At 47.0% G+C, this 24,469-nt stretch overlaps 1 protein-coding gene and 1 non-coding gene across 4 annotated transcripts in view; one reads left to right on the plus strand and one right to left on the minus strand.

Moving 5' to 3' along the window:
- Positions 1-24,469, minus strand: part of LOC135908264 (uncharacterized) — a 112,934-nt gene that overhangs the window by 64,221 nt on the left and 24,244 nt on the right. For all 3 annotated transcript variants that reach the window (XM_070532926.1, XM_065440037.1, XM_070532927.1), the window contains exon 5: positions 17,934-17,981. In XM_070532926.1, the coding sequence (XP_070389027.1) occupies positions 17,934-17,981 (48 nt within the window). The remainder of the gene's footprint in view (positions 1-17,933; positions 17,982-24,469) is intronic.
- TRNAS-AGA (transfer RNA serine (anticodon AGA)) lies at positions 19,567-19,639 on the plus strand. The gene has a single exon. It is a non-coding gene; the product is annotated as a tRNA-Ser (tRNA).

Genomic DNA, 24,469 nt, shown 5'->3' on the forward strand with positions numbered 1-24,469 from the left:
TCCGCGGTGATGATATAGACGATTGGATCGACCACTACGACCGCGTGAGTTCTTGCAACAAGTGGAACGACACCCAGAAATTGAGGCACGTCGCCTTCTACTTGACCGGTGTTGCAAAGACGTGGTATTTCAACCACGAATCCGACATCGCGGATTGGTCCACGTTTACCTCGAAGCTGCGGCAAATCTTCGCTTCCTCGTCTGGCCGTGCAGAAGTCGCCAAACAGAAGCTGGGAACGCGGCGCCAACTTCGCCAAGAGTCTTACACCTCATACATAGAGGATGTCTTGGCTCTGTGCCGCCGTGCGAATCCTAGCATGACGGAAGCCGAACGCGTTCGCCACATCTTAAAAGGCATTGGGCCTGTCGCGTTCAACGCCTTAATCGTGCAAAATCCGGCTTCTGTCCAAGACATCACTTCAACGTGTCAACGCCTCGACGAGCTGCAGTCTATTCGTCTTCCACATGACAGCAGCGATCCTCAGGTTCCCCATTCTCCCGATCTACGTGCTCTTATCCGCACCATCATCCGCGAAGAGCTTCAACTACAAGACCTCAGGCGTCCACCTGCTGCCTGCGCCCCAACCCCCGCCTTCGACTTGCACGAGGTCGTAAAGCAGGAGTTGACAGCGATGACTTCACCCACGACGCATCTTGCTCCGGTAGCGCGCTCCACACCTACCTACGCGGATGTTGTTTCGCTACCCACCCCGACCGTGCCTTCCGTGCCTACTGGCGTTTCCTATGACCAAAGCCTGCTTGCTTCGATGGGAACCAGAGCACTTGCTGCGCCATCGTACCCTCAGTGGCGTCCACCTCGTCCAGTTTGTTTTTACTGCGGTATACGCGGCCATATATCACGCTTCTGCCGCCGGCGCCAGCAGGATGAAAGGCGAGGCTATGCTGAGCACGAAAGAGACCGCACTCGCCGATCAGACGACTACTATCCCGGACCGTACTCGTCCCCGCAACAGCGTTCTCCGTCTCCACCAGCTGCTCCCAATCTGCCGCATAGTTGCCGTTCGGCCAGACGTCGTTATATATATATATATATATATATATATATATATATATATATATATATATATATATATATATATATATATATATATATATATATATATATATATATATATATATATATATGTATATATATATATATACACACATATATATATATACGGGGGGAAGCTTTTTACAGTATGCGATATAATTACACGCGACAAATTTTAATTGCAACTGTGCGAAAGAAAACAGCCGCGCTGGAAATGGGGTTGCAATTCTTCAAGGTCGCACACATCTGCTGTCTTTCTTACTTGTGAATGTTGCAATTCAGTCATATATGGTGATGGTACTTCATTGCGTATAACCTCGGCAATAACATTACCTAAACTAGTGATACATTTATGCTGTAGACCTAAACACCATGTACAATTCTTTGTTTAAGTAATAGATTTGTTTGTAGTAGATGTGCAATTTTCGTGTGCGCTGTACTGCTGCTACTGGGCGGGATCCGGGACCTCTGTGAGGCAATCATTGCGTTTTGTCCCTGCATCACCTTGTGATTTGATGTAGTTGCTAGAAATAAGCTAAAATTCAACTAATTTTTCGGGCGCCTCCGGGGTTCACAATATGTGTGACTAATAATAGGTTTATGTTTGTTAAATGTATATATAGAACTAACACAACAATTTGCAGGCTCTTTCAATTATTGAAATAGTAATTCGCAAAATATATATATATATATATATATATATATATATATATATATCACGCGCCCCACTCTACTTCTTCTTTCTCTGCCTCAGTCGGGCAGTGCTGCGTCATTTTCCCCGGGGGCAGTCAAAGCTCGCTGAGCGAGTTAATGGGACCTGTGATTGCACTGCTTGAGCCTGGCCACGTGAACAACTTGCGTCGCACGTGAACACCGATTACTGGCCGTCACTTTGGCGATGACATAGTTGACATCACTCAAGTGGCTGAGTATTGTAGCGTTCCTAACTAGAACGGCAACAGAAATGACATAATCTAAGTGAGACGGGTGTCGTCCGCCATTTTATTCCAACTTCTTCCTTCTCACTTCTCCCCTAGCACATTCCTTCGTCTTCTTTCATGCGTCCAGCGCAGACCGCTTCACTCTTCCGGATTTCTTTTAATTACACCTCCTGGGGTAATACTTGAATGCTTCTCTAGCTGGCACTACTGATTGGTGCAAAACATGGGGAATGCGGCTTAACGCTGAAAAGACTGTCTTTCTTCGCTTCACTCGTCAGAAAGCTCCACTAACCTTTAGTTACACATTAGGTTCGTTGGCCTTGCAGGAAGTAACAAAATATAAGTATTTGGGCGTCACAATTACTAACAACTTATCATGGAATTTACACATTGATAATATCTGTTCTTCAGCCTTGCGTAAATTATACTTTTTGCAACATAAACGTAGAAATTCCGCACCTAATGTAAAACTGCTTGCTTATTATTCATTAATTAGACCTAAACTTGAATATGCATGTGTTGTTTGGGACCCGTTTACTAAACAAAATATTAAATGTCTCGAAAGTGTACAGAAAAAAGCCGTACGATTCATATATTCTAAATTCTCTCGCTATGATTCCCCCTCACGAATAATGCGTGATAATAGCATTGAAGTCCTTCAGCAGAGAAGGCAACACTTAAGTATTCGATTTCTTACCATGCTTATTAATGGAGACTTATCAATTAATCCTGCATGGTATCTGTTCAGTACAACGTCTAGGCTTACTCGACACCATCATCCCAATTCACTAACACCTTATTTTGCACGGACGGATGTATTGAAGTATTCTTTTTTTCCCCGAACTATAACGGACTGGAATAACGCGTTGTTGCCTGTTTCAATTGATTGACTCATTGTATTACTGTTTTATCTTACCACCTCACTTGATTGAATAATGCATTGTAATATTGTTATGTTTAACCACCCTGCTTGGACCTGTTTTAGGTCTGCAGTATGAAATAAATAAATAAATAAAATACGTTTCCAATAGCGGCGCACTCCGTTTGGCCCGAGGCTCCGGCGTACCAGACATTCTTCAATATTCCATGCTGGCATGCTGTCTTAATAACTTGAAATAGTCCGCAATATTTTGAATTTGAGGGCACAGCTCCTTTCCTTACAAGGACATAGGGCCCTATAACGTAAAACTATTCCAATATGTTTCTATTCCGATTTCCTGACGTCAAATTTGCGTAACCACCGACGCAAGCACCGGGCGGTCACTCGCAGGGTTGCCTGAACAGACCAATCAAACGCTCTCCTCGTTCATAGGAGGTCACTTTTGTTTGCTTGAACAACGAATAACATTGCCTACACTGAGCGGCTTGTCGTATCTAGTTGGCTGACAAGAGGCGAGGAGAACGCTCAAGTGGAGAGGGATTCACTGAGGCAGAGCCAGTGCACTGAAAATCGATAACTGGATAAAGAAGGTGGTGCCGGCTTCTGCGATTGGTCGGCTTTCCCTTACTTAGCTTGTGGTGGCTGGTCGAAAATCGCGGCGGCATACAACGGAAACTTAAGAATGACGCTAAAACTGACCCCCAGCAAAGCAGAGTTGGCAGAATGAGGTAGTAAACGTGCCGAAAGTGCTTGAAAACGTTACACGGTCACACAAGAAGTTTTATTATATGCAAATACACCCATGCACTCCGGCAGGTGCGAGTAGCCAGCGTCTGAGCGATCGGCGGCAGCCTTCTTTTATTCCTGTCGGAACGGGGCAGCCTGTGGCTATTCCGAAAAAAATTCAGTTTTGTTCGGCATATTAAAGCATCTTTATCGCGTACACCTCACTTTGACGCGGCCAGCTTGTGCGGTTTTGTGACGTCGCGTGAAAGGCAGGTGAAGTGGGTGCAGCCCGAAAACTTTTTACCAATAGCCGAGGGCCAATGGCGAAAAGGTGTCGAATCAGAAATAACTGTTTTTCTTTTTTCTGTCAAATCATGCATAATCAGTGTGTACACATCATATCAGATGGGGATGTATTGCGGTTTTCGTGACGTCGCGTAACAGACAGGTGAAGTGGGGACGGCTGAAAAAAGTTTTCGACCAATCGCGGAGGACTGATAGCAGAATTGGAATAGAAAAGTTTGGAATAGTTTTACGTTATAGCGCCCATAGTCTCCAGGCTGTATGTCCGGTATCTCGCTACTGTGCCTTTTATCAAAGTTTCGCTTCATGCGGCGCTTGTAGATCTTCTGTTCTTTGACAGTTTTCCTTACTTCCGCAAGTTCGAGGTTCTCTAGGAGACCTAGCTCACGATCTGCAGGAAGTATGGGCGCTGTACCTGAAGTTACAAAATGAGGGCTGCAGCCTAAACTCGTGGTGTATGATCTGTTGTGATGCTTCACAGCGGCCTCGAGACAGCACTTCCAGCCACCGGCAAAGTCTGGATACATCTTCAGATACTGTTTGATGTCTCGTATGGCACGTTCCGCTAGGCCGTTTGCTGCCGGGTAGTATGGAGAAAAATACTTTATCATGATGCCGTGCTCCTGGGCCCACTTTGATAATTTGGCACTCCGGAAAGCCGGCCCGTTGTCGCAGACGAGCGTCTTTGTGTGTTTAAAACACTCAGCTTTGAGGAGGTCTATTACGCTGTTTGCGTCTTCTTTGCCAGCTTTAGCCGCAATCGTCCGTGTGCACTCATCTATGGAGAGCAAGAAAGCTTGCACTCGCTTGACTCCTTCCCCCTTCTTTTTGATCTCCGCGAAGTCCAAATGAATTACTTCGAACGGGACGCTTGAATATTCAGGGTTTGTCATAACGTCTGTCGATTGCTTGAATTTAACTTTGTTCACCTGGCAGAGGTGGCATGTGCGGATGTAATGGCTGATGTCGTTTTTCATGCCCGGCCATGTGAATCTCCTGAGCAATTTCCTATAAGTGCGCCAGAAGCCATCATGTCCACCCGATTCAGGGGTGTCGTGGTATAGATGAAGAATCCTTGGAATCATAGTTGGTGGTACGTGATATCTTCCATTGATAAACTGGAGCTCTTCTGTACCTTCCCATAGCTTAATATGATTGATTGTCTCTAGATTATTGCTTGATTCCTGTACAAGTAATCTTGATAGTGCGTCAGCGTCAGTGAGGAGTGGGCCAGGACGGTGCGAAATTACGAAATCAAATTGTTGCAGATAGTTCACCCATCTAGCAATGCGGCCTCTTGGCTGGGCCATGCTCAGAAGTTGAGTCAATGCTTGATGGTCCATGAAAAGTATGAATTTGGCACCTTCCAGGTAAGTAAGGAAGTACTGCACAGCTTTTAAGACGGCCAGAGCTTCCTTTTCTGTGGTACAGTAATTGATTTCGGCGGGTTTCAGGGTATAGCTGTAGTACCCCACGACGTAGTGATTGGTTTGATCAGCTTGTTTGGATGGCTTCTGGTATAGAACTGCACCGGTAGCATAATGTGATGCGTCCGTGTTCAGCACGAAAGGCAAAGAAAAATCCGGTATTTGCAAGATTGGGTCCGACGATATTAGTTTTACAAGCTCACGATAGACAGCTTCGCACTTCTCGTCCTAATGAAAATGCACGTCTTTCTGAGTTAAACGTGTGAGGCACCTTCTTCTCAGTGCGTAGTCTTTGATAAACGCCCGGAAGTGTCCTGCAAGGCCAAGAAAAACGCGGAGGGAGTGCACATCATAAGGCTTTACCAGCTTGGAGATTCTCTCTACCGATTCTTGCTTGGTGCTTTTAGTCTGTCCATCAAACACCCTGCCAAGAAATACTACGGTATCTTGAAAGAACGCACTTTTCTTGATGTTGACTTTGAGTTGGGCAAGACTGAGGGCATGAAGAACTTTTGAAAGATGACTACGGTGTTCGTCCTTTGTCTTTGAGTAGATGATGATGTCGTCGATGTACACATTGCAAAATGTGCCCAGGTAAGGTTTCAGAATGTCCGTCATAATCTTCTGAAACCACGCAGGGGAGTTTTTCCAACCAAATGGTAGGCGGTTGTACTCAAACAAGTCAAATGGGGTTATGAACGCGGTGTACTTCTTCGCTTCTTCACTTAGTGGAATCTGCCAAAAGCCCTTGCAGAGATCTATTCGTGAAAAACAATGGCAACCACCGGTTTCGTCAATGATGTCGTCGATTCTCGGCATTGGATAAGGTATCAATTCAGTTTGACGATTGAGAGCCCGGTAGTCTGTGCAGAGGCGGAATGTCCCGTCTTCTTTAGGTGCAATAGTTATAGGAGAAGCAAATGGTGATACAGAAGGCCGGATGATACCTGCGTCTAACATTTCTTGCAACTCCTTTTTCAGTCACACCTTTTTATCTCTGGACATATTATAGGGGTTCTACGAACCACTGTTTTATCTGCGAGATCGAAAGGAACGACATGGGATTTCATTGCTGGAGGGTAGCTTCCCATGCATATAAGCTCTGGGTACTTAGTCTTGATGTCTTCGTGGTGAAAAATTAGCCTTGATACAATAGGTTCTTCACCAGGGTCTTCTGTTCTGATCGTGTCTTCGGCCATTACCTTGTCATCCCAATAGAGGTTCATCTTAAGTCTTTTCATGTCTGGACGGGACAAAAGAAAATCGTAGGTGACATTGGGAATGGCCAATACGTCACTGGTAATAGCATTTCCTTGAAATTCAATAGCCAGGGTTACCCATTCGCTATGCATGGTCACTGACCCATCGTAGGCTTGGACACGCAATGTTCTACCAGCGTGCAGATGACTGGCATCCACTCGAGTCTTGTTGATAATAAATACCGAAGCTCCACTGTCAACGAGAGCCTTCATTTCAATGCCATCTACCTTAATGGGGGCGTACAATAAGCTTGACGACACCAAATACACTGTCTCACTGAAACTCTTTTTCTGGGGCTTGTGATGCACGGTAGACAGATTATGTGGAAGTAGGTTGCCGTGAACTGCGGTAATTGGTTCTTCACCATCCTCACAGTCATGATTTACGCTTCCCAGAGATTTGTTTATGAAGCTGTGTTCACATTCAGTTGACGGCAACGACTCTAGATGCTCACTCAGCTCACGGGAATCAAGTTGCTCTGTTCTACCATCTGGCTGTCTTCTCGATGTAATTCTTGGCACTGAGGTCTGTAGAAAGTTCAGAAGGTCATCAAACGTTCTTGGACCTTTGAGCTGGACATGACTACGGATCTCGATACACAACGCTTGCGTTATCAAAGCTACAACAGCAGAAGACGACAGCTTCGGTTCCGCAGAATACAATAGGCGACGCTTCTCAAGACAGTACTCAAGCAGAGAGCCACCTGTATAACTGAACCGCAGTGCCGCATCCCATCTTTCTACTGCATTGCCTTCGAAAGCCCCTAAAAAGTTGCTTTTCCACAGTTCCCAACATGTTGTTCCATGATCCATGAGTTGCACGTCATACCATTTTCTGGCTATACCGCCCAAATAGCGTCGCATATGCAAAATCTTTGTGTCGTCGGAGTGCCACAGATTCTTGTCACAGGCGTACTCGAAAAACCACAGCCAGTAGTGTGCATTTTGCGATTTTCCTTCAAAAACATCTGGTTCAACAATGCTTCGTGGTGACTGCTCTCGACTATGCGCTTGGACGAAAGTTCTCATTATTTCGATCTGTTGTATAATGTTCCTTTGCAGTTCCATAACACTCAAGTCTAGGCTCACCTTCCCGGCAGGCGTTTCCTCTTTGAGGGTGCCACGTCGTATGGGTTCCAGAACGAGTTCGCTCAGTGTCTGCAGTTGTAGATTCACTGTCACCGATCCTGTTTGCACGAGGGCTTGGCGGCTGATTGCAGCTTGTTGCAGCACCACGTTGATCAGCGCGGTAGAACTAACTTCAAGAGGAAGGTCCGTCGCTGGCTCACCGTGCACTTGGTATCGGGTGAACACAACAGACTCCGATGACGCCTGGTCGACGAAAAACGTCACCCGCATGGCTGGTCTTCGAAAACTGTCGACTGCGCCAAACTGTAGCGTTCCTAACTAGAACGGCAACAGAAATGACATAATCTAAGTGAGACGGGTGTCGTCCGCCATTTTATTCCAACTTCTTCCTTCTCACTTCTCCCCTAGCACATTCCTTCGTCTTCTTTCATGCGTCCAGCGCAGACCTGTGATTGCACTGCTTGAGCCTGGCCACGTGAACAACTTGCGTCGCACGTGAACACCGATTACTTGCCGTCACTTTGGCGATGACATAGTTGACATCACTCAAGTGGCTGAGTATAACGAATGGTCCAATGTAAGTGGCGAGAAACTTGCGGTACAATCCCTTTTTGTGAACAGGTGTCCACAACCAAACATAATCACCGGGAGTAAAGCTGACGGGGATATGCCGCGCATCATAGCGAATCTTGCTGTGGCCTTGTGAGGACAGCGTCCTAAGATGCGCCAGTCGACGTGCTTCCTCAGCACGACACAGTGTTTTGGCCATGGAAGTATCTCCTTGGCATGATAAAGGTAGAATAGTGTCCAGAAAGCTCTGGGGAGCGCGTGCGTAGAGCAAAAAGAACGGCGCATATCCAGTAACTTCGTGCTTGGCACTATTGTACACGTATGTTACAATAGGTAAGACGGTGTCCCAATTCTTGTGGTCAGCAGTGACATACATTGATAACATGTTGGTAAGGGTTCCATTCGTCCGCTCCGTGAGGCCATTGGTTTGCACGTGGTAAGGAGTGGAATGACGCTATGCAGAACCCCAATGCCGTAAAATTTCTTCAACGACGTCGGTGGTGAATTGCCGCACACGGTCACTGATGACAACCCGGGAAGCGCCGCGATGGAGTATGACGTGATGCAACAAAAATGAAGAGGCATCTGCTGCCGTGGCAGATGGAAGTGCCGCCGTTTCCGTGTAGCGAGTAAGATAATCTACGCATACTCTAATCCAGCGTTAGCCAGCTGACGTCTTTGGGAGCGGGCCAAGCAAATCGATGCCGACTTTTTCAAAGGGTAACGTCGGTGGCCTAACTGGTTGTATATAGCCTGCTGGGGCCGTCGTTGTTTGCTTGTGGCGCTGGCAAACAGTACAGCTGGCGACATACTGCTTCGTTGTTTTCCAGAGCTTGGGCCACAAAAATCTCTGTCTAAGTCGGTGTAGTGTGCGTGCAAAGCCAAGGTGCCCGGACGTGATATCGTCATGCATGGAACGAAGGACAGCAGGGCGCAGGTTTTCGGGCACAATTAGAGGCAATGGGGGACCATCAGCCGAGTAATTTTTTTGTACAGCAAACCATTACGAAAAGTAAACGGTGTTGTTCTTGCTGGCTCACGTGCTGCTGCCCGCAGGGATTTCGAGGTAGGGTCGCAACGTTGCTCACTCTCGAAGGTACGCAGGTCTGGAAAGTCAGAAGAGATGGAAACTAGGTAGTCATCGAAGTCATCATCCTCAGCTTTAGTGTGAGGCGAAGGGAGACGGGATAGGCAATCAACATCCGTGTGGCAGCGCCCGCTCTTGTAGTTAACGGAAAAGCTGTACTCTTGAAGGCGCACAGCCCAGCGGGCCAACCGACCAGACGGGTCACGCAGCCCAACCAGCCAACAGAGTGAATGATGGTCAGTCACTATCGTGAATGCGCGGTCATGTAGATACGGACGGAACTTCTGAATGGCGAATACGACTGCCAGGCACTCGATTTCAGTAACGGTGTAGTTTGTTTCCGCTTTTGTAAGTGTCCGACTAGCGTAGGCAATGACATGTTCACGGCCATCGCAGAGCTGAACAAGCACAGCACCAACAAGCGCACCGCTGGCGTCAGTGTGCAGCTCAGTTGACGCCTCCGGATCAAAATGCCGCAGTAATGGTCCAGAAGTCAACAAAAATTTCAGCTGTTGAAACGCGGACTCGCAGTCAGCAGTCCAGAAATATGGGGTGTCTTTGTGAAGGAGAGACATGAGGGGAGAAGCAAGCTGTGCGAAATTCTTGATAAAGTTCCGGAAATATGAGCAAAGACCCAAAAAGCGTCGCAGATCTTTCACCGTTTGTGGCTGTTGGAAGTCGAGAACCGTTGCTATATTTTCAGGGTCTGGTCGTATGCCGTCTTTGTCGACCAGAAAGCCTAGTACGAGGGCTTGACGCTCACCGAAATGACATTTCTTCGAGCTTAAAATAAGGCCAGCTTGCTGGATACAGTCAAGAACGGTCGACAGGCGCTAATTTTGCTCGTGAAATGTCCGGCCGTAGATAATGATGTCGTCTAAATAGCACGTGCAAATTTCCCATTTGAGACCGCGGAGCGCGGTATCTATAAATCGCTAGAATGTCGCTGGAGCGTTGCATAAGCCAATGGGCATAACGTTGAACTGAAAGAGACCGTCAGGTGTCACGAAGGCTGTCTTCTCCTTGTCTGGGGGGTGCATGGGAATTTGCCAATATCCTGACCGTAAATCAACAGAAGAGAAATACGACGCGGAGTGGAGGCAGTCGACGGCGTCATCTATTCGTGGTAGGGGGTACACGTCTTTCTTTGTGACGGTGTTTAGGCGGCGATAGTCCACAAAGAATCTCCATGAGTTGTCTTTTTTCTTCCCTAGGATCACAGGAGCAGCCCAAGGGCTACATGATTCCTGGATCACTCCTTTCTGTAACATTTCTTCGACCTGCTCTGCGATGACTTTTCTCTCTGAAGGTGAAACGCGGTAGGGCTTCTGACGAATTGGCGTTGCTTGCCCTGTATGGATGCGGTGTTGCATACGAGACGGCGGTGGTGTATGGGATGCTCGTTTGCCTTGAGCCAAATCAAACACTGTGGCATAGCGAGCGAGCAAAGCTTCCAGCAGACATTGCTCACTAGAAGACAGCGACTTGTTAATCATGCGCTTAAAGTCAGCAGAATTATCGTGGTTGGAATCGGGGTTGGATCTTTTTTCGGCAGTTGACATTTCGACCGTTCCGACGCTGACAGTGGCTTGTTCATGAAGACTTGCCAGTTTAAGTCCTAGCGGCAATGTTATGGATTGGGTTGAAACGTTCACTGTCCACAAACGAGTACAACCATCAGTGGTGACAACGAGGGAGCGAGGGACTATCGCATTTTTCTTGAGCGCGTTGTTATAATCGGGGCTCGGCTAAACCATAACAAGAATCTGTACGAGGGCGAGAAGTATTCACAGGTACAAACATTGCAGTCTGAGGGGGCAAACACACATCTTGTGACACGGAGAGAACGTCGGCGGCATCACTAGTGCTATCGGTCATTGAAGTTCGCGCGTCGCGGCGAAGAGAAATCGCGCCACTTCCACCATCCAAACTTACCCCCCACTCACACAAGAAATCAATTCCTAAAATAATGTCAGGCGTTGTACGTTCAAGCACAGTAAATTCACTTCGAAATGTCTGGTCTCCTATCGTAACTGAAAGAGAACAGACTCCAGGTGGGCGTAACATTTCCCCGCCAACTCCACGAAAGGTAGCGTTCCGATCCCAAGAAAACATAACTTTTTGTCCAAGGCGATTTTTGAAAGACAGGCTCATAACTAAAACTGCCGCCCCGGTGTCAACTAAAGCAAAAGCACTCACATTGTCAAGTAAAACGCACACTTTGTTTTTAAACAATTAACAAGATTAACATATTGCGGCCTCACCCCCGTCGGTCGCACCAGCTAGTTTCCCAGTGTCGGCGGTGATAACGAGCGACGACGAGGTGATGGAGAGCGTCGTTGTCGTGTCGGTGGTGGTGTGAGGCTGCGATCGGAAACGGGGGAGTCACTGCGGTTCGCGCGTCCCTGCTGCAGCCGCTGGAAGGAACTGGGATACGGCCAGGGCTCGTCAGCGGGCACGCGGGGTGTGTAGAAATCAAACCGTGGAGCACGCTGCTGGCGGCGGTGGCAATACCTAGCAATGTGTCCAGGCACACGGCAGCTGTAGCAAATGCGGAAGTCACGGCTTGTCGCGGGTGACACCGGTGACATGGGTGTCATGGGTGGAAACGTACTCTCAGGCTGGTTGTAGGAGGGAAGAGCCCGCGGAACAAATCGTTGTGGTGCATCTTGTCGGCGTCCCAGACTTCTCGGTTGCGGTGGCAAGTTGCTGCTGTCCGTACGATCAGCATGGGTCCTGCGATGTTCTCGGTAACTCTGAGGTGCCCAGGTGGCCGGTGGCACACGAGAGCGATGATCAAATGCACACTGATGGCACACATGAGCGTCGTCAACTACCTTAAGGCGTTGAAGCTCTTCTTTAACCACTTGCCGAATCACCGAGGAGATGTCGTCGTGGGTAATTGGGACGGACACACTTGCAATAGTAGTAACTTTGTCCAAGCGTCCAAACTTTCGCCCAATCCTTCTCATTTTCAGCGCTTCAAACGCCCGGCAGTGTTTCTTCAGATCAGACGGAGCACTAAGGTCGTCCTTCGTTATAAGAAAATTATAAACATCTTCAGCGATTCCTTTAAGCAGATGTCCTATTTTATCTTCGTCTGTCATGGTAGCGCTGACGATTCCGCATAATTTCAGAACAGCCTCGTATATACATAGCCTCGAACAACGTACATATAAGTACGTTGTACACGTTTCGCCAGGTAATTGAGGTCGTCGGGAAAGCGTCTGCTCAGCCTTCTTTTTCTTAGAGATCGGGTCCCCGAAGCACTTGGTGAATTCTACAAAATTATCCCAGCTTGTCAGAACGCTCTCGCGGTTTTCAAACCAGAGGAGCGCGGTTCCAGCGAGAAAAAAAACCACGTTGTCGAGCTGCTTCGTAGTGCTACAGTGGTTGTGGCGACTCACTCTGTTGTAGTGTTTAAGCCAATCGTCGACGTCTTCGTTCGCCTTCCCCGAAAAGGTGGGTGGCTCTCGTAGCGGTGTTCAGTTGCCAACCTGACCTCCGTGATTGCTGTCTGGTCCGTCGCAGGTGGGGTCGTCATTGCCTTTTCCGGAATCGGGCATGTCCGCTGCTTGTGGTCGTAAACCGGCCAAGCGTCTACTCCGTCGGACAGTTGGTAGAGCTGGGTCGTCCAGGATTGTCCAAGATTTACCCCGCACCTCCACCAAAGATGTTACGAATGATGTTTATTTACAGGGTGAAACGAGGTCCGAGGTGGAAGCTACAGGCCAGGCCCAGCCGGCGCAGAGTACCCCGAGATCACGCGCCCCACTCTACTTCTTCTTTCTCTTCCTCAGTCGCGCAGTGCGGCGACAATATACAAAGACAAGTGCTGCGACAAACTTGCAAAGACAAGACTTAAAAGCGCGTTAGTCGTATTTGATCCGGCAGCCTCCATTTACATATCGAATCACAGGAATGCGAGAGGGAAGCCAAAGAAAAATGAGCACCATCCTGCAACAGCGAAGTTTTCTTCTACTAAACCAAACAGCGGTGCTCTGAGGGCACTTTAAACTTAAAGGCACGTCCTTCAGTATTAGACAAGACTATTACAAGCTACTCCTTCCAACCAAAAAGACTTGCTTCGGATTCCTTGTACACACCACACAGGGTTTAAACTTTGCTACAAACAGCTTTCTATCGCAAGCAAGAGCTACTTCTATGACCGTGGCAGGTGAGGGAATTGACCAAGAAGAGGAAGCTAAACAAAGATTTTTGGAATGTGGGTTCCGGCGGAGCAAAGCTATGTGGGAAGAAGGGACCGAAAGAGCGCTATTTCTGTGCCTTCTCTTTCCCACTTAGTTTTGCTGTGTGAGAACCCACATTGCAAGCGTTTGCCCCACTATCGACGAGATCGACTATTACAATAAGGTGGAGACGTATTATTTGACTTGAACCAATCCATTCGTCGTGCTAAAATAAATATCAGCGGCCGCTTAAATGTATTGTAGATAGCATGCGGGTGCGAGAGCGGCGCATTCCTAATACGAGCATGCCTATCGTTCCCCGTACTACGATCCCCATTTTCGTAGGCCATTCAACAACATTCTAAACCATCTGCATGACAGGCATCCAAAGGCAAGCTGCAGCCTGGTTGGAGACTTCAATTATGCTAGAGTGAAATAGTCTTAACCGTCAGCGTCTTCTTCTAAATAAAACAGTGAGTTTGTAAACTGTTCGCTGAATTGTCATTTGACGCAAGTAGTCACACAAGCCACTCTAGAAATGGAACCCTAAGCCAGCATCGTCTATTTATTACGGCGCATGCCTTAGACGGCTTATGTGGGTCGAAAAACTGACCGTTCAGCGTTATGGCTCCAAAATTCAAGCGCATGCGCTAGTATTTCTTTATCAATAAAATAAAGAGTTCTCGTCTCTGTGCGCGTTCAACGGACGCACTTTTAAATAATCAGTGTAGCCACAGAAGTGCGTGTGGTTTTCCCGGTTTTCTTCTTTCCCGAGCAATGTACACGTTTGCTGTGGCGTTTTGAGAAATATAAGGACGCCTGCGAGAACTGTAAATAAATCTGTCGTTGAAAGTTGACACTTTGTGTTTGTCTAATTCGCCTTGCCCCGTCCCTCTCATTCTGTCGGGGCTACAAGAAAAAAGAAGTCACCATGTATACAAGCCCATGTAGCTACCCTCGTAAAAATGTTGAAATAAAGAAATTCATTAAGTGAACCTGCGTATGTGTCTTAATGGTCTGCACAGACTTGCCACGACCTTTCTAACGTGCCATTAACCACACAGAACCAGTGGCGATGTCTAGGCGACCGACAAAGAGAACGAGTATGGAGAAAAATAATAGGAAGTAATGACGCATTCGAATGAGAATGTCAAAGTAAATAATGAATCTCCCGTGAGCACGCAGGTTTTCGCCTTCATCCTCTTTAGCGTATACTAAAGTGGCCGGAAGGGCGGTGGTCTCAGGTTCGAGTCCCGGACCAGGACGAATTTTTCTTCAACTACGAGGCTCACATCATGCGTCGGCAAACTGATGGAGCACGTGGTACTAGACCGTCTCAATGAACACGTAGAATATGGGGACGAGTTCCCCCACTCTATGTTTGGTTTCAGGCCACACCTGTCCTCCCAAGATGTGCCCCTTAAGTTAAAAAGGCAGGTGATGCAACCCGAAAGTCCGGCGGACGCTCGCCGATTCCGGTGCCTCCTGGGCCTCGACCTGAAGAAGGCCTTCGACAATGTCGCCCACGCAGCGGTGCTCGAGGGCCTGACCCAACTGGGTGTCGGAAACTGAGCATACCAATACGTCCGAAACTTTCTCACCGACCGGAAGTGCCGGATCAAAGTCGGCGAACATGAAACTGAATTTATAGAGCTGGGGAGCCGAGGCACGCCGCAGGGATCAGTCATCTCCCCTTTTCTCTTTAACGCGGCGATGCGCGGGCTCCCGGAACTGCTGTACTCTATCCCTGGGCTTCACCACAGCCTCTACGCTGACGACGTGACGTTATGGACCGCAGCGGATGATCCATAAACTCTTCAAGAGATCATGCAACTCGGCATCGACGTCGTACAAGCTTATGCGGTGTCGAGGGGCCTGACGTGCTCACCGGAAAAACCCGAATACCTCTTGATCAAGCCCGTCAGAAATAGCTGTCCCAGGGGATTACCACGGAGAAGGCGCTTCCTTGAACTTAAGGTCAGAGAACTTACCATCCCGGAGCGCCCCAGTATCAAAATATTGGGGCTAGACTTTCAGAACACGCTGCGCTGCGGGCTCATGTTAAAGAAACTCCAGAGGGCGACCAACTACACACTACAGCTCATTCGCCGGGTGGCTAATCGGCACCACGGCATGGGCGAGGGCGATCTGCTTCGACTTGTGCAGGCATACATAACCAGCAGAACCATGTACTCGACACCATATGTCAAACTCGCAACCACGGACTTAGCCAAATTAAACACCATGATCCGGCGAAGCACAAAGGCAACCTTGGGCCTTCCGGACCACGCGGCCACCGCAAGGCTAGAGGCCTTAGGCATGCATAACACGATCGAGGAGCTCTTAGACGCTCGCCACACGGCCCAAGTCCGTCGTCTCTCGCTAACCCCGGCTGGCCGCACAGTCCTCCGGAAGTTCAGTCTCGAGGCTATCCCCGAGGTTACAGAGTACATGACGATTCCGCGAAAGGTCGCGGGGCATATTTATGCCCCACCTCTACCCCGCAACATGGACCCCGATTTCCATCAGGGCCATCGGCAGGCCCGTAGTGAAGCCATTTGGCGACGCTACGGCTCGTAAGATGGAGTGGTCTACACAGACGCAGCCAGACACCCTCGCGGCGACCTCATGACCGCGATGGTAGCGGATCACAACGGAGGACTATTACAACACACAACAATCACGGCTGGCCGAGTGGTGGAAGTGGAGGAAACCGCGATTGCCATGGCCATGCATGCGGAAGCGAATACCGTCATCAGCGACAGCAAGCAGGCCATCAGCAATTTCGTCCGTGGTATAATTTCCAAACAGGCGTACCATATCCTCACACGACACCCCCTAAGCGGCTTGAAAACCCTCGTGTGGACCCCCGCTCACGCGGCTGTGCCCGGCAACGCGTCGGCTCACAGCTTGGCTCGAGATCTCGCGCGCCGAGCATCGTCCGCGGATGCGGACTGCGTGAATGAGGAGGAGAGACACGAGGAATCCTGCGAGATTTATTATGAAATAGCCCATCGGTATCGCTTGAGGCGTCGCGCGCTCCCACCATCGGCCAAGCAACTCGACAAAATGCAAGCGGACGCGTTTCGGTGACTTCAGACAAACACATACCCACACCCAAAATAAATTAACAAAATCACAGGGGGCAGGGAAAGCGACAAATGTAGGCTCTGTTCAGAAACAGGAACACTCACGCACACAATGTGAGAATGCACCTCGCTCCCGTTCTCTCATCCCCCCGCCAGCAGCGAGACTGACTGGACAGCCTGGCTCAGTTCCGGGGACGTCGACCGACAACTTGAACTGGTGGACTGGGCGGAAAAGGCCAAGCAGGCCCAGGGCCTTACTTGACCCCTAACCCTCAGCCACATCCCTCTTTACCCTTCCCCCTTTCAATAAAGTTTATCACCACCACCACGAGGCTTTTCTTTCGAAGAACCCGTAGGGATGTCCTTTGTAGCATTTGCTGCGGTTGGGTGGATGTCTCACTTTCTCTTATTTATATACAGAAGTAGTATTTACTTTGCCTGGCGCATTTAAATGTTACCTTACTTCGTCACCGTTTTTTTAAAACGGGAAAGGTCTTCTGGTTATATTCCGTAAATAAAAATTTAATTGCTTGTGCATCTCTCCACCATGGTGGACTTAATATGAATGCGTCTTTCTTCGGGTCACAAGCACACCTGCGCACTCAGCAGTTTGCTCAAAAGTACATTAGACGAATACGTTTTGTCCGCAATTATGATTCGACTTACGCGCTGCATTCACCGACACGAAATTACTATACCGAAGGTGCACGGAAGACATTGTTTTTGAGTATTTTAAGACAACTCATTTCCCATGTTTACTAGGCTTTAAGATAAGGATTAGTACATTGGGGTATCATATATAGCAGCTATTCAATTTTCTAATCATTATGTAAGGGTATTATGTTGACAACGCAACACATTAGATCTGACAAAAGAAGACAGGGGTTAATAACAGCGATTCTCTGTATTGTGGCGCTAAAAACATGAAATTTGTTGTAATACGCTACCTCTTCTAGGCTACAAATATATTTATTAGGCGCTTGCCCTTTCTGTGGTATTGCCAAGATTCTACACTGCTAGGCTCGTGAACGAAACTGTAACTTGATTTGTAAATTGTGCAAGGAAGCTGTGCGCTGCCTTTTAACTTTCCCTTCTGTTCTAGATTTGCTGTTGTGAAAGCAGTGTTTCAGTGAACACACAACAGTAAACAATAAAGAAACGCCAAATTACAAATATTTTTTGCGTCCTGTATTCCGCCTGGTCTTTTAGTTCACGCATCAGTTCATTTATTCATACTTGTAATTTATTAACCTTCTTTTCATGGAGCTAGAAATGTTATCTTACAAGCGTCAACACATAAATCGTGGACGAAGCTTACCTGGAGCTCCTTCTGTGCCGTAGTGCGTAATAATCCCCTTGATGATGGCTGCAAATACATGTGCAATTTTATTTGCGAAAAACCTGTACCTTCCTACAGAAAGCAGTGTCGAAATGCTGACTCCTTACAACGAATGGTGTGTGGCAACCATTTACTTAAGCTGACGTATATAACTGCTGCTTCGACGTTTGTCAGAACTGTCAGAGTAAAACTGCGCCAGGTTTTGTGTGCTTCATTCACACGTACTTATTAAACAAACTCAAACCGAGTCTAAACACACTTTAAATGAACTTGCTAAAAACACAATGTCAAAATTTGCGCTGGTTGGCTGATTCAAGAACAAAAGGCTCTAAATGTTTTGTTTGGCGTCAGCGAATTCGGTAATTTGACCTGTATATTGATAATTGGCGTACACAAATTAAAGTGAAAAACTGTACAAACGTATTAGGGTTTTGTTACTATTGCTGGAAGTATTTTCGCTCCCTTAATGGGAGATATAGCCCTTTGCGAATGATGCAGGTTTCGGGTAGTTGTTGGAGTCCAAGTTTTAGGTTCCCACTGTTGGTTTAAGGGAAAAAAGAGACGAAGCACGGCTAAGCACTCTGAACTGATTTAATGTTTTCGAAACAGACTTTTTTTGTTACTCTTCAATGGGAAATAACGTGTAAAGAGTGTACGATGTGTCAATGGGGTCAGTCGGATGAACATAATTATAATGTAAAGCCAGGCCTGAAAAGGCATTGGGCCACAGACTGCAATGAGTTTAGGCTTACACGCAAGTTTGAGTGGTGTACAGCAAGTAAGAACAGCGCACAAATATTCAAAACTATTAACATAACAAGAAAAAACTCAGTGCCCTTCCACTCTGTGAAGAAAGATGACCAGCGAAGTTGCGTATCTGGGCCCCTTAATGGAGAACTACACCTCCGCCGCGGGTCGCCCCGCTATTCCACTATCTCCGGGATTTTTTTTTTTCTACACGCCGACACCATAGCTGGGAAACTAGACCTGAACAGCTTCGCTGTAGAATCATACAAGTCTCAGAAAGGACACATTGCAACACCAAATTCGCCAGCGTACTTTCTCTTGCTATGAGAAATAATTTAGGTTTCTTAAGAATATGGAACCTTCATTACGCTTTTATTCACACGCATATTAATTATTGCATATCATCATGAGGAAACACGTATCCCAAACATTTATCCCCACTACAGAATACCCAAAATCAAGCAATTCGCAAGTTGTTTTTTCATCCACTTTAATTTCCATTAATTTATCGCTTCTTTCTTTCATTTATCAAGCACAAGTAATTTCCCCTATGTTGTACTTGGTGTCAGTGTTTGTTGGCTTCTTATGATATGACAAATAAAAATCGGGCCCCTCGTTTAACCCCGTTTCTTCTCTTTTATTACATAACGAGGGTCTCGAATCCGGCAACATTGATGCCTTCAGGTAGCATATGTGGGTTTATTGACCAGTTGCCTTCATCGAAAAAGATCACATTCTCGTGACGCCTGCGGCAAAAAGGACGTGCCACGTCCGCCGCCAAGGTCTGTGAGTGGTGGCCCTGGCTAACACTCCCAGGATTCTACTAGGACACATAAATACCCAAGAAAGTAGATGGGGAAACGGCACCGTGGTAGCTCAATTGGTAGAGCATCGCACGAGAAATGCGAAGGTTGTGGGTTCGGTTCCCACGTACGGCAAGTTGTTTTTTCATCCACTTTAATTTCCATTAATTTATCGCTTCTTTCTTTCATTTATCAAGCACAAGTAATTTCCCCTAAGTTGTCCTTGGTGTCAGTGTTTGTTGGCTTCTTATGATATGACAAATAAACATCGGGCCTCTCGGTTAACCCCGTTTCTTCTCGTTTATTACATAACGAGGGTCTCGAATCCGGCAACATTGATGCCTTCAGGTAGCATATGTGGGTTTATTGACCAGTTGCCTTCATCGAAAAAGATCACATTCTCGTGACGCCTGCGGCAAAAAGGACGTGCCACGTCCGCCGCCAAGGTCTGTGAGTGGTGGCCCTGGCTAACACTCCCAGGATTCTACTAGGACACATAAATACCCAAGAAAGTAGATGGGGCAACGGCACCGTGGTAGCTCAATTGGTAGAGCATCGCACGCGAAATGCGAAGGTTGTGGGTTCGGTTCCCACATACGGCAAGTTGTTTTTTCATCCACTTTAATTTCCATTAATTTATCGCTTCTTTCTTTCATTTATCAAGCACAAGTAATTTCCCCTATGTTGTCCTTGGTGTCAGTGTTTGTTGGCTTCTTATGATGTGACAAATAAAAATCGGGCCTCTCGGTTAACCCCGTTTCTTCTCGTTTATTACATAACGAGGGTCTCGAATCCGGCAACATTGATGCCTTCAGGTAGCATATGTGGGTTTATTGACCAGTTGCCTTCATCGAAAAAGATCACATTCTCGTGACGCCTGCGGCAAAAAGGACGTGCCACGTCCGCCGCCAAGGTCTATGAGTGGTGGCCCTGGCTAACACTCCCAGGATTCTACTAGGACACATAAATACCCAAGAAAGTAGGTGGAGAAACGGCACCGTGGTAGCTCAATTGGTAGAACGTCGCACGCGAAATGCGAAGGTTGTGGGTTCGGTTCCCACCTACGGCAAGTTGTTTTTTCATCCACTTTAATTTCCATTAATTTATCGCTTCTTTCTTTCATTTATATTAAGCACAAGTTTTTTCCCCTGTGTTGTACTTGGTGTCCGTGTTTGTTGGCTTTTAATGATTTGTTACATAGAAGACTGCCACCGAAGGTCCCCACCAAACCGGACGAGTTCACTTGGTGCTCATTTGATATTCCAATCTGCCGCATTCAGTGAATCAGAAATGCTAATGTTACATAAGAGGAGGTTCCATAGTATAAAATAGGTCTCACCACTTCGATTTTTTCTTCGTTTTATTGCTTGTAAAAGTTATGTTCTTGCTACGAATCAAACATTTCTTGTCAAACAATTCTTGATCAGATTATTCAGTCAGATAATTCGCACGCAGTATATGCAACAGTCTAACACCTAATCAGTACTGGTTCATACCGTGCCATCAAACAACAAATATCCTCAACTTTATGGCTCTCGTATCAGAAGCTGTCGAGAACAGGAGTCAATTTGGCAATGTTTTCTTTCACCTATGCAAGGCGTTTAATCCTGTCAGTCATGTCCTGTGGTTCCCACAACTGTACGAAACCGCTGTTTCTGCACCTGTAATGCCTTTGCAGAGGGATTATCCGTCAGACCGACAATGTTATACCACCTCCAACGAGCAGTCCTCAAGCGCGTGCATAACTATCAACAGGGATCTGCCCTTGGCCCGCTTCTCTTCTGCCTCTTTGTAAAACATGTATCCAAAGTCATACAGCTCTCGTCTTACTTGCTCTATGCGGATGACATAAAGATAAGCGACAAAAATTCGCAGTCTTCCCGAGTGCACTCTACTTCAAAATAACGTATCCACTTTTGCCGATTGCTGTGTGCAAAATAAACTACTTCTAAACGGCCGAACGACAAAAGTAATGTCATATACACGCAAGACAGATCAGTTTTGTTTACCTTACCACCTGGGCAAAGCCACACACTTCCAGGAGTACGGAGCTACTGACCCTTAAATCATCTTTGATTTTAAATTCGCGTTCTCGCCGCTCATAGAATGTATCACTAAGCGCCATATGCGCACCCTGGGCACAGCAAGTTGAATCTCGAAGGAGTTCAGAAATGCGGGTGTATTACTTAACCTGCGCACATCCCTCAGCCGACCTCTGTTGGAATAGGCCGCTGTCATTTGAAACAACACTTGCCGGTTTAATTGAGATCGTGTAAACAGAATTCAGGGGAAATTTATCTCTACACATCCATATCGGTGCCTCAGGCAGGTCGATAGTGAACTGTGCCTCACTCTCAGTCCTCATTCAGTCTAGAAAACTGCAGGGACACGAAAGCTGACTTAACTTTTTGTTCAAGCTCTTGAAAGGTCTAATTACTTTTACCGAAAGATTGAGTAACGTTAGCATAAGAATTTAGCGACATATATCTAGGGCGCCTTCTCGTGTATCTACTTCTAGCTCTTCAAAGAATCCCACGGCCAGAATTCTGCAGGCCTACAAAGAAAGCCGGGATTCGATCCCACGAGCTCGTGCTCAGCAGCCTAACACCATAGCCACTGAGCAACCACGGCGGGTAGCTAAAGGCTAAAGGCATAGCAGCTAGCCTGTTTTGTCGTGGTCTCCGACTGCTGTCTGCTATTATGAGCGATGAAAGGGACCCTTTGCAACACCGGCCACAATCCATAAATACTTCGTTTAGCGCAAAACAACGGACACAAGAAAGGCGACAGGACAAGACCCCGGCCACTACCTAGAGCTGTTTTCTCCCGCAGATGCCCTGGAGAGCTCTTAAATGCAGCATTCAACTTCATTTGTCGTTTACTCTGTATGTTTGCTTGCTTTGAGCTCTACCTAGACTTTTTCTTCCCTCTCAAAAAAAGCTAATTTTGCAGTTATGCGTTTCACTACCTTAGTTTCGCTTAAATTTACGCTCAAAGCCAAAGCAGGTTTTCGCACAAAGTAGTATTTAAGAAATGTTGTCTATTCACTCCGAGACAGCGAGTGCTCTTTTCTTTTTTTGTGTTGAAGCACTAGTGTTTTATCCTTAACAACAGAGTTTGAGATTTCTCCTGGTTTCTGCAATAAAAAGGAATATCTGCCATTTTTAAAGCTTCAGAGAATATGTGTTACATCTGCAATAAAAACAAAACATAATGCGACCGTCTGCCGCAAGTATATCACTACATTTTGTTTTTCTTTTTGTTTTTCAAACCGGGTTCATGCTAATAGAAAGAGGGACAGAGAGAAACTGAAGACAGAAAAGGCAAGAAGGTTAACCAGATGCACGTCCGATTTGCTAAAATGCACTGGGGGAAGGGTGTATAGGGATGAAGAGAGAGAGGGCAGATAGAGCAAAGTTTCGCGCATATTTGAAGGTTCACCCGAGTTTGCACACGGTTGCTAAGACCTGTCGACTTGAGGTATTTCAACAGCGTTCTTGTGGCTTTCTGTGCCATCGACGCGTATGGTACAGGCAAATAAATATTTGAAGAGACAAGCGATGTTCAGAGACACTCTATTTTGGTTTGTAACGGAGCACAGTCTGTCCTGAGCCGTACATATCAATCATTTACTATTGCAATTTATTCAACAAAACGTTAGGGCAGCCCAGCAAAATTCATCGAGATAAATTTCGCCAAGCGCAGCAAGAAGGATAAGGAGCGCTTGCGAAGTTAGCCCAAATGGCTATAGTGGGAGATCCGATGCCATGGAGCTCATTCTTGCACGTCTGTTTCAAGTCGTTTGCTCGGTGTCGGCAACCGCTTTCCCCGCTTGTCACGCTGACGTCAGTCGTAGCGCCACTTTGCGATATTCGATAGGTAGAATTCATTTTTGCCTGAGGTGCCTAACTCGAAGCCCCTACTGCACGTTACTGCTGCCTGGTCGCACGAACGACGCATTTGTGCAGAGTGTACAGTAGACAAAGAAGCAATAGCTTGCCCCGGTCTTCATAGGCGCGCTATCCAAATTGACCAAGTCATCCAGTAATCTTTATTACAAGCGCGCCAAGCTCATGTTCTTGCACCGGCCACAATTACAGCAACTTCAACTCTGATGTGGGAAAAATGCCGAGGCCTAAATAGTAGTGACGTATGCCATGTTCCTTCTGAAGCTTTCACCTTCATCATCATCATCAATATACTTAAACTGCACTGAAGGACGAAGGCCTCTCCCTCCGGTCTCCAATTACCCCTGTGCTGCGCCAGCCGATTCCTACTTGCACCTGCGAATTTGTTAATTTTATCACCCCACCTAGTATTTTGCCGTCCTAGACTGCATTTATCTTCTCTTGGCACCCATTCTGTAAGCGTAATGGTCCACTGGTTATCTAACCTACGCATTACATGACCTGCTCAGCTCCATTTCTCTCTCCTAACGTCAATAAGAATATCGGCTATCCCCGTTTGCTCACTGATCCACACCGCTCTCTTCCTGTCTCTTAATGTTACGCCTATCATTCTTCGTTCCATCGCTCTTTGAGCGGTCCTTGTTCTCGAGCTTTTTTGTCAGTCTCCAAGTTCTTGCTCCATATGTTATCACCCGTAGAATGCGCCAATTGTACACCTCTCTTTTCAGTGATAATGGCAAGCTTCCTATAAGGATCTCAACATTCCTGCGTATGCACAGATCCTTAAGTATGCGCTCCAACCCAATTTTATTCCCCTGTAAATTTCCTTCTCATGATCAGGGTGTCCTGTGAGTAATTGACCTAAGTAAACGTATTCTCTCGCACTCTATACAGGCTGACTGGCGATCCTGAGCTCTTGTTCCCCCGCCAGGCTATTGACTATTATCTTTGTTTTCTGCATGTTAATTTTCAACCCCACTCTTACACTCTCTCTGTTAAGGTACTCGATGATTAGTTGTAACTCGTCCCCAGTGATGCTCAACAAGACAATGTCACC

Source organism: Dermacentor albipictus, chromosome 2 (assembly GCF_038994185.2).
Source record: "Dermacentor albipictus isolate Rhodes 1998 colony chromosome 2, USDA_Dalb.pri_finalv2, whole genome shotgun sequence".
Classification (NCBI taxonomy): Eukaryota; Metazoa; Arthropoda; class Arachnida; order Ixodida; family Ixodidae; genus Dermacentor; species Dermacentor albipictus.